This window comes from Amborella trichopoda, chromosome 5 (genome assembly GCF_054954075.1).
Source record: "Amborella trichopoda isolate Santa Cruz 75 chromosome 5, AtrichopodaSantaCruz75HAP2 v2.0, whole genome shotgun sequence".
Taxonomy (NCBI): Eukaryota; Viridiplantae; Streptophyta; class Magnoliopsida; order Amborellales; family Amborellaceae; genus Amborella; species Amborella trichopoda.
This window is the reverse complement of record NC_142340.1, coordinates 10,564,854-10,583,326: the sequence shown is the minus strand read 5'-3', so window position 1 is coordinate 10,583,326 and position 18,473 is coordinate 10,564,854. Positions and strand designations below refer to the sequence as shown.

Below are 18,473 nucleotides of genomic sequence, written 5' to 3'. Positions count from 1 at the left end.
CATGCTGTCATGCTATTCTATGAAATGGCCAACCTTAGATTGCTCACTCATTGTCTACGTGTTTTAATATCTGGCCACTTTTGTTCTTTTCAAGTAGAGTGCTATTAAAAATCTAAATATATATGAAAAAGAATGCTTGATATAAAGCTTCGTTGCACCTGCAAAGACCCATACTATGAAATGCTCTTATTTGACATTATTGATATTGTAGGAAAAAAATTGGAAATTTGGTTGGCAATGACTGGATGGTACATGATGCAAATTCTAAAAAAATTCTGCAGACTGGACTGAGCATCTTTTATTAATGCTCCTGTAACTCCCCAGTCTTACACTTCCCTGCCCTGAAATTTTACGGACCCTGAATGAGTTGCTGCCACGTCCTGGAACATGTGGTCCAAAACAGGGAGAATCTGCAGAATCTTCAGACTTGAAAATTGCCAAAAATCACTTTATAGGACTCCATAAAATCCATATATTTTCCCCGGATCAATCTACACCTACTAGCTGTTTCACTTCTTCTCTGTGTTGGGTAAGTTTCAAAGTTTGAGAGTTACAGGTTGTAGGTCCTCGTGAGTTACAGATTGTAGGTCCTTGTCCTCTTTATACTTAGATATCTCACATAAGGATGTGGAAGAAACCCTAAGCGACTACTCTCAGCCACACACCCTATCTTCTTCCTCTTTCTCTTGTCAACTCAAAACCAATCTGGAAGTCACATGCTCCTCTGTCTCAAACCTCTTAGCATCCCACTTGACCTATCTCTAGCTTCCTCATGTTGATGCTCTCTCTCTCTCTTGAAGTCTCTCAATTTCTCCTTGGTTTGCATACAGGGCACCCTTTATCTAGAGTTATAGACTAGTCTAGGGGTGATGATGATATAAAGTGAAATAGTCTTATAGTTCTAATCAGGAGACCATGGTGTAAGAAGGTTAATCTTAGCCACCCATTCCTTACCAGAAATCGTACATCAAAGATGGAAAATTCGCCATTATCCCTTGGTGGATTGTTCTTCCAATACTCCTCCATTCCTATATGGAGTCCACTAGAACCTGCTAAGAAACTTCCACTTCTTATTGGATTCTCATAACTACAACTAGAAATGATCTCCTACCAAGATTCAAGCGACCTTAGATTTCCAAAATTATTCAACTACCTAACCAACTTAGATCTTCTTGAAATCGTATCACACTGGGAAACCATCTATAATACCCTTGCACCACTTGGGAGTTCTATTCGGCCCCACAACATCCCTTTGACTTTTTGGGCAGCCACATCACCTCCATGGCCAGTGGTGGTTCCATGTGGTCAAAAAGTCAAAGTGTGTGGGGCCGACCTAGACAAAACCGCGGTCCCAAGATTGGCCCCATGCGACTGCAACTCCTCCTAAATTGTTCCCTTGTAAACAAAACAATACTCCAAAGAAGACCCATGCTATAAAACAAATATTTTATTCCAAAAGGATCCTCTAGTTGAATACAAAATGCACTACACAAAATTTAGGTGGTTAAATGGAGAAAATAAAACTATTTTATTTCCCTAGTAAAAAAAAGCTCTTGAAAACTAGCTGGCAGGGTATTTTAGCACCAAACAAGAACCTCAACAAGGCACTCCATGACTAATCTACAACCACACTTCAAACTTCAAACCAATCCTACAGACCAATGACCCATATATCTCCTATGCAAGGGGTACATGATGGGCTTATCAAAGGTAGCCGAGGCAAAGAGCGATTAAATGTTAGCCACGGATTATAGGTGATCGTTCTCCATAAGGACAAGTTTATAGACCAAGCATTGTAATGGAGTTTCTTGATTTGATCCTTCAGCAATGGGGGAGTCCCCTCTCAAGCACGTGCAACACAAGGACCCACTCAAGTCCTCTAACCACAACTGGGCAACGCAATTGTCATGCATGCATGCTACTTACGATGTTGTGTCAAAGCTTTTTGGCACTCATCCTAGCAAGCTATTATCCAACCGCATAAGAGTGCCTTGGTTTCCTCCTAGCTAACTGAGAAGAGTACCTTGCTTTCCTCTTGCCCAGCTTTGCTCTGTCTTGATTTCCTCATGGTCAGCTTCCACCATTTGGCTATGCTGACATCAACAGAGTACCAATTGGACCTTCTTCATCGATGAGCATCATAGAGACTAAGCCAATGGAGCCTAGGGTGCGGGTCATCCATCTGGCCAAGACCTAGTCGTACACCAAGAACAGGGTCATCTCAAGCTCTAATGGGTTCTTTCATCCAACTGGAGCCTACTCACCCACTCTTATGGCCTCTTTTACCCTAATGGCCTCTTTCATCCATTTAAGGTAGGCTTACATGGCCTTCTTCATCCATCGAGTTCCAATACCCCAACTCAAACCAAGAAATGTTCTAAAAACTATGAGCGAAAAACACTCTCATGGTCTCTTTCATCCATTGAGGTGGTACTCATCGCCCGAATGGTCCCTTTCTGCTAGATAGATTCGCAATCCCAAGGGTACAAAGTACACACAAGAATTATACAAGAGCTTGGCAAGGCCTTTAGAAGCTACAAAACCCAACACGAATGTCGGCTTCTTTGGCAAAGTAACACAATTTGTTGTTTAACATTTACTGGAAGATGAAAATTTGAGTGCTTGTTGTGTATATATGGCTAGGGTTTTTTACACAAGGATCAGATAAAATTACCAAAATTACCTGTTAGTCCATAAGTTCCCACATTTTTACCATGAGAACCTACTCTCACATTTTTTATTTTTTCTGACTTTTGCCCGTAGTTTGATGTTTCTAACAATGACTACTTATTCTTCTTAATTTAATTTATTTTTTGGCATTCGTGGGGCGGTCTATTGGTCAATATGGTGAGCTACACCATTTCAGCAGTCCGATAATATTGGTATCAGATTCGTGAAATAAAAAAAAAAAAAAAAGAACATGGGGATTAGATGTTTGTAACATCAAACTACCCCATAGGCAAGGTTGGGCCAAAAATGTAGGGTGGTCCGATATTTCCATTATCGAACAGCCCACATATGGGGTGGTTATATATACTAAACATCAGACTGCCCATGAATGTCAGAAAAATAAATAAAAAAAAATAAGCGGTTCAATGTTAGAAACATAGAACTGAGGGAGAATTTGGAAAAAAATAAAAAGAACATGAGTACATGGTATAATATGAGAACCTATGGATCAGAGGGTAATTTCAGCAATTTTACCTGTCTGTATGTCATCGTCATCATCATCTAAGCTTTATCCAATTATTTTGGGTTGGCTACATGAATCTTGTGCCACCATTCTTCTCTATCAAGGGTCATACCCTCAATAAGAAACCTTATAATTACCTCGTTGGTAGTGTTCATGTTTTTATCTTTACATGCTTATATCTTTAATATATGTGAATAGGTGCTCCGTCCTTTCTTGTAGTTATATATTATCTTTTCAATTGATGGTGGCTACTAGGTTCTTGCATCAAAAGTTGAAGCAAAATTTTGACTTCCATCTTTGTTTCCTTTCATGCATGTGTTGAGTGCATAGTGTTGAAATATCATTTTGATTGATCAACAATTTTGTTGAGGCACCTATGTCCCCATGGTGGCCAGTAGAGCTGTGTAAATTTGGGCATCCTAACCCTGTCATTGAGTCCATTAGGTATGGAGCTCTTTTGCTAGCTAATGAACACCTCTGTTTCCTTTTCCCTCTTCGTCTAGGGCCTTCTGTGGTTAGTTTAGGGCTGTTTTTTTACACAATTACAGCAGCACACTATTAGAAAATATCACAATCTGAGTTTCCACAGAACTTGCTGGATTGAGGTTCAATAATATAGCCACAAGCTTTGGCTCATGTAGATGACAATGAGAATGAAGAAAACGAGTGGAGAGATAGAGAGTCTTCGAAGAAAAGCAGAAGCTGCTTAGGGTAGCTATTCTCTAGTTTCTGGTAGCCCACAAAAGCCGTAGCGTTTTTTGAGCAGGACGAAATGCCTTCGATACCCCCAACACACCTTGCTTGTGAGCAAAATCAGAGTCAATTTATACAACTATGGCAAAACTGTTGAAATATCACGTTTTGGTTACCAGCCAAGCAGGTGCTTAATGTTGTAGAATTTGTCGTTATGTTAAAATTAAGTTACATGTTTGGGACTTAGAAGCATTTTCCTCCTATGGCACTCGGGATAGGGTCTTTTATATTATTTTACAGTTGATAAAAACTTAATATCCAATTTCTTATTTTGGTGTTATATAAGCAATACTTCATGGTACTTAAAAGTTGGTTTTGTTTTGTAATATTTGTAAGGCAACTTTTGAAGCATATGTGGGAATTCGGGATGATGTAGCAACCTCCCAAGTAAAACTCTTTGGTGATCATTTGCAGGTGCATTGCTTTTATTATTTGCATTTCTTCTGAAGACTTATTTAGTTCTCTATTTTTTGTACTCACTGTACTCCTCTTGCATCCAGGTTTTGGAAGACAATCTTCCATTAGACGACACTTACAAGTCAAAAGACGTGAGTGCTGCTCCAATACGAGTTATCCAGCTCATTTATAATGCTGGGGTGAGTTACTTTTTTTCTGTTGATATTTCCCACAAGCTGTTTATGCATTCTTGTAATCCCTTCATATTGCAGAACATGAGATGCTTTCAATCATTTGGGAATGTAGATAGTGTAATTAATATATGGGCAAGCTTTCCATGCTTCCCCTACAGCATAAAACTTATATACTTCCCCTTATCCAACCGTCCATTCTAAATGGAGGGCTAAGATTGCCCCAATCACAATGTCCCGTCTCTACACTATTTTATTTTTAATTTTGTTTCTATAAACTACGTTTTCACCAAATTTTGGACGTCCAATCCTCTATTAAACTCGCACTAGCAAAAAATATAAAAAACATATTTGCAATGAAATAAAATGACCTAAAAGTTTCAAGGGGTATTTTGGTCATTATATTTTACTGAAAAAATATTTTTAATATTTTTTATAGGTGCGCCCCAATGAAAAGATGGCACATACGAAATTTCATATTCATACAATTTGTATATAAAAACTAAAAATAAAATACTTTGAGATGTTGGATCTAAGATCAAATGGTGAGTGGCTCTCTTGATCAAAATTGGACGGTTGGATGGTAGGGGAAGCATAGATCTTCTATGCTGTCGGGGAAGTGTAGAAACCTTTCCCTTAATATATTACTCATATTTGCATTACCTTAGACAATGACTAAGTAAGGAAGACCTACTAGCGCCAATCTAGAGATTCCAAGAGACATGATATTTGGCATGATAATTCCATGTTTCGTTTACTGGAAGAAAGTAGATGAGGAATAGCTATCCTGATCCAGTAGGTCGGAGTCAATCATTGTCAAACATGTTGAGATCTGATCATTTGTAGCCCAGGTATTCAAGAGGGTGAAAACAGGATGACAGTTCATGGAAGTAGCATAATGACTTTGGGAGATCTGAGATGGTTGCTTACATCGGTATGGTGACATCATTGTACTATCATGATACATCAACCACTAGCTCTGAATTTTCTGGGATGCAATTCTGGGAACTTTTGGTGGTGTGCCATTTTTTTTTTGCGAATTTTTCTGGGTCCTTGATTGCTACTCTGAAATTTAGACCTTTCTTATGAGCTGTATTTGCCTTTTATTATTAATGAAAATTGGGTTGGGGACCTTCTCCCCCACGGACTTACTAACCCTCTCTATATATCTTCACTACTCGTACAGGAAGGCTGTCAAGAAGGAATTTAGAACTATTAACAATCTCACTGGGACTTATTTGTTATTAATAGTTTTATTCACTATTATTTCTCATTGTTATTTTGAGGATAAAATTGACCAACCACGGGTTTCAGTAGCTTTCTTGATTCCCATTTTAAGGACAGGTACTTACGCATTTTCCATTTATTTTGGAGTCAGGGTTTTACCTTTTTTCCTGGATAATGACAACTGGGTTTTCTGACGATTGATTAGCAGCCTAGGACTGTTTGGGGTCCCAAGTTTAATGTCTTTAATGGACGCCTCTTTTGCTAGTTTTCAGTAGATTCATTGTCTATCAATCAAACTTTTACCTTTTATTGCAATATTCTTGATTGAAGTTCATTGAAATATCCGCCTGTGCTGTGATTCACATGCATGCCAATTAACCTCATGACTGTAGTCTCGTGGGCTTGAATGAAATCACACTAGAGTTCAGGTATACCTGTCTGGGAAAGACCTTGTATGGATGTGAATAGACAGCTGTAGTTATTGCATTACATGCACCTGGTTTGTTTCAATGTGTAGTAGGTACCCAATTTAGGAACTGGCACTTCCCATCTTTTTGATGCTTCCACAATGTGTGTAACCCGCAGAATCTAGTCTTTTTGGGGGGTATGAATTGTTAGTCCTCTGCTGGCCAAGTCAACCACAAGTATTTGATTTGTGCATGAGCTAAACCTTAACCATTCAAATTCCCTTAGGGGAATTTTGGAAATCCAAATATCCTGCAGCTGAGATTTGATTCGTGCATGAGCTAGGACACATGAAAGAGGAATAGTTTCATGGACAGAATTTTACTCATGCTGTTGTGAACTGCTTGTAGTGTTCAATCACTACAAGTATCTCTTGTTTGAAGTTGTAATACTTACGTTTCCCAATGAAATACTTCGGTTGTGTATCCTCAGGAATACAGGGTTTTCAAACAGCCCCAATGTTTCTTGGCTAACCACACAGAGAAACCTGGCTGAAATTCTGGGTTCGTTAGCATATGGGAAATCATGGCATGATAAGTTGGTTGTTGGACCTTCATTAGGGATCCTCTGATTTGCATATCTACAGTTTTCCAAGGACAAGGAGTAATCTTTATATATATACGTGTGTGTGTGTGTGTGTATATATATATATATATATATATATTTATTTATTTATTTATTTATTATTTTATTTATATGAGCACGTATACCATGCTTCTATGGGAGCATACTGTGTATCTACTACCTTTCTTTAAACACCTATTTAGGAAGACTTTTTTTGGTCTAAAACTTTGGGAACCACACAAGAATTATCAGATGATTATTTTTAAAATAGGAAATTTGAATTTTGAGTTTGTGACATTTAGGTCTAGCTCATCAAAAAATGGACGGCCTCTATTCAGTCGTGAGGCATTAGTTTTTTCTAGTGCATAGTTTATTTCAGAAAAACATTTTACTGAGATTAGTCTATGGCTGGCTTGTAGAGATTACATCTCCAAAATCTGAGATCTAAAGGTATCCCTAGCAAGTGTTTTGCCCAAGGGAGTAAATGGATAATATACTCTGGCGAGAGTAGGAAATATTTTAGCTACATATATTAGAGAAAAAACTTTGTCGTGGCTGGTCCCAAGCCGGTCATGACATTCCCAAGCCCGAATAAAGGAGGAGGATGGTGTTAGATAGGTTTGCCAGCATAAAATTTTGCCACATCTTTTCATGAATCTTGAACCTATGTTCTAGGGTCTGACCCTTGATATTGCGTAGCCCATCCCTTATAGTTGGGATAAAGCTCAGATGATGATATATATATTAGAGAGAGAGAGAGAGAGAACAAAACTATTCAACATGACTCCTTGTTCTCTATCCCCTTAAGATGAGTCTTATGGCTATTAGAAATGGATTGTAGTTTGATCTTTAAAACTTCTCCAACAAAATGGTAGAAATAGGGTGTTCAATTATAGTGGGAATGTTGGATCCAAGTCACTCAGTCCTGTTAAACTCTATGATTGAGCTTTATTGGCAGTAGCTTGACTACATTGTGGTTGATTAACACCATTCATACTTCCAAAACCATAGCTACCCGGGGCAAGAGTGAAAAAAGCTCCAGGGTCGAGAGCAGAAGTGCAGAGCAAGGAAGCCAAGAAGTTCTATGGTCGAGGGAACGAGTTTCGTACATTGGAGCATCATGCTATCCAATAATTGCGCATGTAAATGCTACGCCGAATCGGTTCAACACCTGTTCCTGCACTGTGAGGTTGTTCAGAATATATGGGTTAACTCCTTGGAGCTATTTGATAAACGATGGGTGTCTCTGGCCTTAGTGGATGGCCTATTCTGTTCTAGGTTCTGTGGCACTTTACCATTTTAGCCATTTCTTTGGGGCTTTTAGTTATAGTGCAATAAACAAATATTTGAGCTTCTCTACCTTCCCAAGTGCGCCTTGATTGACACCATTGAGATCATTATCATTTGCTGGGCAGGGTTAGGAAAGAATTTTGGGGCACTTTGGCAGTTGACCTCTTGAGCAATTGGAAGAAAGTGGTTCGCAGCAAAACATACACCTCCGGTGCTCATGCTTCCAACCAGATCCTGCACCTCAAGGAGCTTTAAAACTAAACTTCAACTGGAGTTCATTTAGCATCCTGGCCTGGCTGGTTTTAGGGGTGCCTTTAGAGATCATTGTGGTATTTCTTGTGTTCATATTCAGGAAATGCTGGTTTCAGTGATGCAATGCCAGCAGAGGCACTGGCACTTCTTGATGGTTGGGAATAGACAATTCTGTATGGGGCCATTGATGGTTGAAGGGGCCTCAGCTAACATAATGGGCATATAAGAAAGGTTGATGCCCAACATTTTTGTTGAAATCTTTGATTGACTACAGAGCACAAACAATCTGTATCCCAGGCTCAAACCATCCTTCTCCCATACATGGCAAGAATCCAGCCATATAGCAGACTTTCTCAAGAAGGAGGGGTTGGCTAGAAACAACATTGCTGTTATTGTTAATGAAATCACCTAGTGCATAATTTTGTAGGCCTTTTCTTTTTCTTTTTTTTTGGGAGGGAGTTGTGTAGGGCCTTTTAGTGCACAATTTGTATAGACCTTTGTGAAACAGTTCTCTAATGAAGTGTAATGTACAATAAAAAAAAAAGAAATATAGTCCACAATTTTGTGAAGTTTGCATCAAGCAATGAGTGTAGATTAACCATCAAAAAAAGAAAAAGAGTAGTGATATATCCAACTTTGGACCTTGAAACAATCACATTTTTCTAAAAGTGCCCTACTAAGACGAAAATTTCCAATTCCAAATGGAATTTTCATAAATATCCCTTTTAGTTTACCATATCTAAGATATTTCCCATAATTTTTATATTTTACACTCATGTCCCTTTTTGTATTTTTTATATTTTTCTAAAATGCCCTTTGTGTCGGTGCTCCAAGTGCGGACTCATCTTGAACTTCAAGTCATGCCACACCCAAAGTGCGGTCGACGCTCCGACCAAACCTGAAGTTCAGGTCAGGTCGGCACGTCGAGTGCCAACCAACACCTTGGAGTCTTGTGGCAAACCCAAAATGCAGGTTGGTACTTCAAGCCTATGGAGCACTTGATCTCGGTTCCGCACTTTGAGTGTCGGCCCGCACTTTGAGCCTTGTGGCTACTCCATTTGCAAACGCGAGATGCTAGTCAACACTTGAAATGTTGTCCTACACTTTGGAGCCATGATGCAAATCTAGACATGAGCTTCAGGCCGTATGTTGACCCGCACTCTGAGCCTTGTGGCTGATGGGGTTTTGTGGCCTTTAAAGGTATGAGAGCATGTAAATTTATAGTATAATAGATTATAAACTTAAATGGGGGTGTGTGCGTGAGTTGACTGACCTTGGGTTGGGCGGTTGGTCTATGGCCTTGGTCATGTCCAAAACCCTTACCCCTGTATATATGGTACTGTCGAAAAGGGTTTTAGAGACTTATCCCTTGTTGAGTTCGGAGATAAGCCCTGAGATGGTTTGTAAGTCAGGAGAACTTCGTGATCTCCTGTTTGCGGATGTAGGCATGAGAAAGCGAGGGCTAAATACTCAGCAAGCTTCCTCACGGCATGTACACATGACACCACATTACCAGGAAGCAACCCTGAAAAGCAATACGTGTACATGTGCATAGAGAGAGCCCCTCTTTGCATTATAGTGATATGTACATGTGACTTGCTCTTAAGAGAAGAACCTATAATCAACATTCTGGACCATGGTTCCACTAGTTATTGGCCAGCTTTGACGAGCCAATCATGACCTTGTATGAGATTGTGGGTCATGAGTCTCATTGGGTTGGTTTGAAAAGATAGTCAAGGATCACAGTTACTGTGTCGGGTGGAGTGCCTGATAGTCATTTATCTTGATCTATTGGTACCAATAGATATTTTGTTTTCAATGTAACAAATGTTTCTATGAATTTTAGAAATTTTTCCAGATTTTTAAATTTATTTTCACCATTAAAATCCTTAAAATGACATTTTTTAAATTTTGGTTGTATGGAGAGACACGTGTGGGGCCTTGGATCCAGCCCCACATTTGTGCTACACCACATGGGTGGGGCATGGAGCTCAGACCTCACTCATGGAGGTGGCACGTCTCTTTCTCAAAAATAGTACATTTTGCACCACATTATCTGGAATGTCCAATTTTCATATGTTTAGATTTGAACGATTTTAAGTTCAAAATTTTATAATTCGAGATGAATTTTTTACGCCAAAATTACGTCTTAAGATAAAATTTGGAGGTGCTTCTTACTTTGAACAAATGTTTGACCATATCTTTTATCTTTTTTGAATTCATAGAATATTAGAAGATATGGAAGTTCTAGAAGATTAAGTGTAGATTGGTCTTATCCTAGTTTGACTAGGAAGTGGATACGGTCAAAGATTCAGGAGATAAGATTCCTAGAAATCCTCCCCCTCCCTAAATCATTATGGATGATTCTTGGGATGGATAGCTCAAATTTAATCCTCTCTCACCTCAGAGATTTCCTAAAATCCTATTGGTTATGATGAGTCACTATTTTGGATAGCCATACCTAGGGTCGCCTATATAAGGAGGGGACACCCCCATTCTCTACACAATTTTCTCAAGCCTCTCTCACTTCATTCTCTCTACTCCATGCCCTACTTTCTCTCTCTCTCTTCTCTCTCTCTCTCTCTCTCTCTCTCTCTCTCTCTCTCTCTGTAGGTGGATGCCACCCGATAAAGCTCTAGGGGTCACATGCACCACCACCCTATAAAGTTGAGAGAAAGGGGGCATGCCAACCTTAGCTTAGAATTAGAATTAAAAAGGGGTCTTGAAACCTTAATTGTCTCATGCTCTCATAAAAACCCTAGTTTGTAAGGTATTGCTTAAGGAAGCTTCCCGACTCAAAAAATTCAACAAGGCTAGTAGGATCAGAGTGCGCTATCGGTTAGGAAACTAGGTGTGGTGCGTATTAAGTCCTATAGGGTGACCCTAGGCAAATTCGAGTAAGTCTTCCCCGCTATTTGCTTTTAATTTCAGTCACTATTTACTTATTTATTTGAATTTCGAGGAACTTTATTTGTACTAAAATTGTTAGCAGAGGCTTGTTTTTTCGTTCTTGAATTCTGTCTATTCTATTTGGCAGTAAAAGAAACGATCCTAGATTGTATTTAGGATTTTATTTCTTGTTTACAGCAATGTATTGTGGCACTTGTAAGTGAAACTCATATTCATTAATAAAAAGAAAAAGGGAGAAAATTTCTGATTTTACTCCTTCGAATTCCACATTGCCACTTCTTTCATTGGCCACTCCATTTGGCGATGTAACTTAGAGCTTCAAGCTGGATGACACTTAAAGTGCCAACTGGCGTTGATTTTCAGAAAATTTTAAAACAATGGAAAAAAGGGACATGGGTGTAAAATATATATATGACCGACATATTAATCATCATAATTTAAGCTTTATCCCAACTATTTGGGTTCGGCTGCACAAATGATGTTTTGTCATTCCACTCTATCAAGGGCTGTACTTTCAGTTAGACCATAAGTTACCATATATCTTCCATAGTTACTCGGGCCTGGAGCCAAAAAAGCTCTAGGATCGTGAACGGAAGTGTGGACTGAGGAAACTACAAAGTTCTGTGGTTGAGAGGAGTTTTGTGCATAGGAAGATGTAGGGCTCGAGTTCTATCTACAAAAGAGTGGATCCCTTACGGTAGGTGCTTACGTTCTGGCGTGTTAGGATTGAGATTCCTGAAGTTCAATTATCAGGTGCATTGTGATATTCAGAGCGAGTTTCATTTAACAATATTTTTAACTTCTTCCAAATTCACGAAGGAATCTTTTTCAGAATGAAACTAAAAGTATTAATTTGGAATTTGGAAAACTTTCATTATTATTATTTTTATACGATGATTAGAAAATGTCTCACATTTGTGTTTCGGGACATTAAACTTTTGATCTTAAAAACTTGTAATTTAAGAATATTGTAGTAGGTTGTTTTTAAAAAATAAAGGCTTGCAATAGCTAAGTTCTCCTTTGCAAAACAACAAAAAAAAGGAAAGGCATTGGCAAATAAAATTCTCAATAGCTCTCCTCCATCAATGATTGTTAAGGGCTCAATGACCTATACTCAAAAAATATCTCATATTTCCAAGAATGCATGTTATTCCATCACCCATAAGGCAATCCCATATGTGAAGCGATTTAGTTAGCCAACAATCAAGTGATAGGAGCCCTTTGGGAGTTGGACAAGACGCAATGAACTAGCCCCAAGGAAGTTAAGCGTATTTTTCGTGACCACATTCCTAAATACAACCGCAATGTGACTATCTTTTGCATCTCATCACAGCTTCTTTTTTTTTTCTCCTTGCCCTATCTTGTTGCTTTTTTTTTAAACTAGACACAAGTCGCAATTCACAAGGTGTGTAAAGTGGTGAACTATAGAATATATAGAAAATCATGGCATTTAGAAAGTTTGTAGATCATAAGAAAATGGAGATCCGTACTCCATTGTTTATGAACCAAAATATGTGCCATTGAAACTCTCACACGAAGTATAGGATACTTGATTCCATATTGGTGGAATCGTGTTCAGCTTACTCATGAAACGATAATTTTTGGTATAGGGATTTGGGTCCCATTAACATAGGATCGAGATCTCGGATTTCTTGGGTCATCATCATCGTCAAAGCCTTTTCTCATCTAATTGGGGTTGGCTACACGAATTCTGGTCTGCCATTCTGCTCTATTAAGGGTCGTACCCTCAGTGAGGTCATAAGTCCCCGTATCTTTTCTCACTATTTCCAATCAAATCCTTTTAGGCCTATCCCTTGCCCTTTTCGAGCTTTCCACTTGAACTAACTCGCACGTCTTAACAGGTGATATACTGAGTCTATGCCACACATGGCCAGCCCACCTAAGTCTATTCTCTCTCATCTTATCGCCTATTCATGCCACCCCTAAATTTTCCCGAATGTATTTATTTAGAATTCTATCTCTTTCCCTTCTTGTCTTGCCACTCATCCATATCAACATCCTCATCTCCTTTACACTCATTCTATAGGTATATTGTTTTCGACCGTCTAACATTCCACCCCATAGAGAAAAGCTGGTCTCACAACTGTAATATGGAACTTTCCCTTCAGCTACATTGGTATGTGGCGATCACATAAAAATCTGGTTACACATCTCCACTTCACCCACCCGGCTTTAATTCTATGTGGGATATTGTCCTCAATCATTAATATCGAGGAATTCCCAAGAATCGAGATCCTATATTTCAGAGTACCAGAACGAGATATGAGAGTGGAAGCGACCTCTCCTTAGAAGATCTTGGTAACTATGATTTCTTCCCACTACTTCCATCCATGTCCTTTAGGGCCTTTCCGTTGCACTTTTACAGCTTTCCAGCTGAACAAAATCGTCCCTTCTAACTTGTATTGTTCTAAGTTGACACTGTACATGGCCAGACTACCTAAATCTACTTTCCATCATCTTATCACCTATTGGAGCCACCCCTAAGCTACCTCAGATGTATTTATTTCGAATTCTAGCCTTTCTTATCTTACCACTCATCCATCTCATCATCCTCATCTCAGCACTCATCCATCTCATCATTCTCGTCTCAGCTACTAAGTTGTAAACTGCAACCAAAAAAAAGGGGGGGGGGCGATATTTACAAAGATTTCCCCAAATTTAAATGCCTAAAATACCCCACATAAGTTGGAAACCCAATAAAATACTTATAGGTCTATGAGAAATTGTATTTTTTTTCTGAACAAACAATAAAATTTTCTTTAAGGAAATAGGCAGTCCTAGTGCGATCCCTAATAAAAACAGAATTATCTCATGACTCTTGAAATGACTCTCCGGAACCCTGAAAAATTTGGCAAAAATCACCACAAATCTCTAACCCACAATCTTATGACCATCCTTCTTGTGTAATCTACATCTCATTTCACCATGTTAATTGTGTTTTAGTTGAATCCAATTGGATCGGGTTTGCATCAGGTTGATCTGATAAACATTTAACTTGTGGACAAGAAGCAGTCTTCAATGGTGGAAATATGTCTTCACACCTAACAAAATTGCCATGGACTTGATGGAACCTGCCGAACTGCTGTGTTAAAACTTAATGAGATGAAATGAGAGTTTTGAGCTATTGTTTAGCATCAGTGCTACCTCAGCACATATGGCGTCATGCTATTAAAGTAATTATGACAAATCCCCTGTGATTGGGGCGGCTAAAGTTATATAAATGCCATGGCTAAAAACTCAACCGTTCTCTATAAAGTTATCTGCCTGGTACCTCAACCCACCAACAGGAGCTAAAATGCTTCCTAGTTTTGGTTGCCTTCAGCAGATGTCAGTTATATTCTGGCATAGGAAGGGGCACGTCCATCCTTTCTAAAGTATGTTACACAAAACATGTTGGTAATCCCTTTTTCAAAACATGTTATTTGAAGTAATGCCCCATATCCTCAACCTCTAAGCATTTTGAAGGCTTTTCGCAAAGGAATCATTCTAGACCTCCAGGGATGCAACCTCACACCACAATTCTGTTAGTTATGATTGAAAGTGGGATGCAGCTTGTGTCTTCATGAAGAAGTTGGATACTTTGTCTTTATTGACTAACTGATAAGTTTAAGATTAAGTACCCTGTATTAATCACCTTATGCTAAATGCAAATTCTTCCCTTTTGCTCTTTCTATGGAAACTGTTGAGACAGACAATTAGGTCTTCCGTTCTTTTGCTAATTGTCACTCAGGTTTACCTTGTTTGAAGTTACTTTTCATATGCTGATGCAATTTTTCAGGATTTCAGGAAACTGAAGTTGAGCATATTTCTGATTTTTTTATTCAGGATGTTAAGGGTCCACAAACGGTTGCTTTCAATCTGCCAAATGATGAGAGAATAGTTAAGGAGCGAGGAACATCAATGGTCATGCTCAAGAATGTCTCAGAAGCCAAGTAAACACTCCGTACACAATTATTTGTTTACACTGCCAGTTAGAGAGCCTCTTTGGATTTCAATAGTTCTTAATGATATTTCTTGACTCCTATTTGTAGTAATTCGACAAGATTATCTATTCCCCCCATTTAGGTTTAAGCATATTCTTCAGCCCATATCTGAAATATGCATCAGAGAAGATCAGAAGCAATATGTTGATTTTGAGTCCTTCTTTACTCACACAATCTGTCACGAGTGCTGCCATGGGATTGGACCTCATACCATAACACTTCCCAGTGGCCAACAGTCAACTGTGAGATTGGTATGGCACCATTTATTTAATATTTTCATTTTATTTGTCAGCCACATTTGCTTTTAAATAAAAGATAGGAAATTACAGGGTTTAAGATTTCCCTCAATCCGAATAGTTTTTGTCTTCATCCTACATTGGCTTCCAACAACAACTTTATAAAAGTTAGTCACTTACATACAATTTTGTAGAATGTCTATTTAGTAAACATTCCATTTTCAATGGAAGAAACAAAGGGCCATATTTATAATTATCGAGCAATCATAGTCAGTGAATCGGAGTAGTTCATCTCAAAATTTCTTTATGAAGCACTGCCGAACAATTTCAGCTATGATTGTATTGAACAATGGAATTTTAACTTTCAAAAAGAAAGAACAATGGAAATTTTACCTAACTTTACTCCATTGTTTTATGTTGTGAAGGAACTTCAAGAGCTTCACTCAGCCTTAGAAGAAGCAAAAGCAGATATTGTTGGGCTTTGGGCGCTTAAATTCCTTGTCAATCAGGTGCTTCTGATTGAATAATGTAGTAAAAAAAATTAAGGATAAAAAAGTGAATGTGTGAAATAATTAATGAATTAATCTTTTGGTTGCCTTTGACAGGGACTGCTGCCAAAAAGCCTATCCATGTCTATGTATGTCTCATTCCTTGCTGGCTGCTTCCGTTCTGTACGCTTTGGGCTAGAAGAAGCACATGGGTATGTGCCCAACTTGTCGATTTTGCTGACATAATTTATCAACGGCTTTCTTTTTCCAACATAATTAAATGTCTTTTTTATTTCCTGGAAGCAGGAAAGGGCAAGCTCTGCAATTTAATTGGATTTTTGAAAAAGGAGGCTTTATTTTAGACTCAACTGGAACATTTTCGGTTAATTTTTCAGAGGTAATTGTTATTGCAGCCAGCTTTTTAGTTAAAACGTTCCTTGTCTGTCTCCATTACAAACGCACCCCATGTTCCCCTGGCTATAGGTCGAAGGTGCAGTCGAGAGCCTGAGTCGAGAAATAATGACAATACAAGCTAAAGGTGATAAAGCTGCTGCAGGTTCACTTCTTAACATGTATGCTACAATGACACAACCATTGAGCCATGCTTTGCAAGAACTAGAAAAGATTCAGGTATGAATATCTGCTTGTTATGATTTACTGGATTGGAACTCTTCTCTAATGATTCATTGGTAACACACATGCATACATGGGCACACAAATCAGATTGTGAATTTTTATGTTGAACAATTTTAAAGAATTATTGGTCGTCTCTGTCAGCATCCAAGTTAAATACGTATGCAATTTTTACATCAAGGCCCCCAAATTTGGAAAGCATCCAGAAATATGGCCTAATTTTCTCTTAGTTCGATTGGCTTAGCTCTGCGGATCTCCAATTTGAGAACCTAGATTTGCCTCTGAGCATATGTTTAGATTGGTTGCATGGTTTCTCTCTTTACTAAGGAGAAGGAATTTGGTGCTTAACATTCTCATTTTCATGGCATCTTGTAATCATTTTAAGAAAATTGTAATGTATTCAGCCGGAGAGAGTTATCACAACGAAGAAATGCTCTGTCAAAGAGATGTTATCCTGTGCTATGTTGCAAGATGGGTTTGATTGTATACATAATAGTTGACTATTCGTTGGTGGCTTGACATCTAAGGCTTTTGATTGCAGGTACCAGTGGATATTGCTCCTAGGTTTGACCTTGCAGAAAAGATATTGCAGGGAAAGCTTTAGAGAAGTATGCTCATGTAATGCATTAATTTACTGTTACCATGTTAATTTATTGGTACCCAACATATTAATTGGTTTTCTATATTTCAAATTTGGGTTCTCTGTGGCTAAATTGATTGTAATGAAATCGGATATCGAAGGATTGTTATAATCTTCCTTTTTGGAACTATATATGATTGTTGTCATTATCATTTTCTCCTCTTTTCTTCACAACTAGGACTCTGCCCACTGAGCGTTTAGGGCCCAGGTCATTGTGGACGTTTGGATTCTGGATCGAATTACAAGGGCAGACCCACAGGAGGAGGAACTTGAGCCTTGCAGTTTGCTGAGTAGGCCCTCGTATACGCCTTTCAGTGGGAAAAGTAGGAGTTGATTTTAAATGGCAAGAGGCAGGTGCATTACACAATTCCAATTATTGTGATTACAATCACAAAAGGGTATAAAGTATAAACCTTATTACTAGAAAATAAAATTTCTAAAATTTGATTGTTAAGAACGAGGTTTCGAAAGAACGTTATGGGAGCACTTAGGTTTACTTAATTTATTCTTTAGTTTGGATAGAGTACTCATTTAAAAAAGGGTTTCCTCTATTTGGTAGCATATTTTCTCAAATAAAATACCAACAAAACAATTTATAATATGAAGATATAGAGATTGAATTGGATAAGGAGGTAGATTGCCCTAAATGTCCTCTTCAATGGTTACCCGACACTGGAGTCGCCTTTTATAGGTTTCTACTCTTATTAGGGCCGTACTCTCTCATTGAATGTCACATAGGAGGCCAGCCGAGGTCCATAGCCTGCTTGGGCCCAACCGGGGCCTTGGCTACCCGGCCCTAGTCTGGCTTGGGCGAGGCTGGGCCTAGTGTTACATAAAAATAAAGAAATAATAAGGGAAATCGGGGCAGGCTGGGCTGTCCTGCCCATTGACAGCCTACCTTAAATTGTGGCTAAATATGTACAGAAAGGAAAGTTCTACAACCACAGTTTAATTTTAACCCAATAATGAATGAAGCCATCATGACTACCCCCAGTGGAGAAACTTGCAATCCAGGAGAGGTTTCTGGCAATGGAAAAGTTCGTTCACACCCAAATGTTTTTTGAATAATTAATGTTAAAAATACATTTTTAAATATATAGATATTACATTCAGAAAAAAATGTATTTTCTATTGGTATTTGTGTAGAAAAAGTACTTATAGGTTATTTCAAATAATATAAGGTTCAAAAGATAGAGTTTTGTGAAATATATCGTCTTGGTACAAATTATAA

At 38.4% G+C, this 18,473-nt stretch overlaps 1 protein-coding gene across 16 annotated transcripts in view; it reads left to right on the top strand.

Annotated features, from left to right (window-relative positions):
- Positions 1-17,743, top strand: part of LOC18443657 (nudix hydrolase 3) — a 79,475-nt gene extending 61,732 nt beyond the window's left edge. For 4 of the 16 annotated variants that reach the window (XM_011628550.3, XM_088867437.1, XM_088867442.1 and 1 more), the window contains exons 13-22: positions 4,283-4,360; positions 4,447-4,542; positions 15,088-15,194; positions 15,328-15,496; positions 15,907-15,990; positions 16,087-16,181; positions 16,276-16,366; positions 16,453-16,599; positions 17,144-17,220; positions 17,421-17,743. In XM_011628550.3, the coding sequence (XP_011626852.1) occupies positions 4,283-4,360; positions 4,447-4,542; positions 15,088-15,194; positions 15,328-15,496; positions 15,907-15,990; positions 16,087-16,181; positions 16,276-16,366; positions 16,453-16,599; positions 17,144-17,206 (930 nt within the window). In that variant the 3' untranslated portion in view covers positions 17,207-17,220; positions 17,421-17,743. Of the gene's footprint in view, positions 1-4,282; positions 4,361-4,446; positions 4,543-5,384; positions 5,683-15,087; positions 15,195-15,293; positions 15,497-15,906; positions 15,991-16,086; positions 16,182-16,275; positions 16,367-16,452; positions 16,600-17,143; positions 17,395-17,420 lie in introns of those variants that run through there. The other 12 variants (XR_016055947.1, XR_016055946.1, XR_016055949.1 and 9 more) reach the window with 4 other exon arrangements.
- The last annotated feature ends 730 nt before the right edge of the window (positions 17,744-18,473 follow it).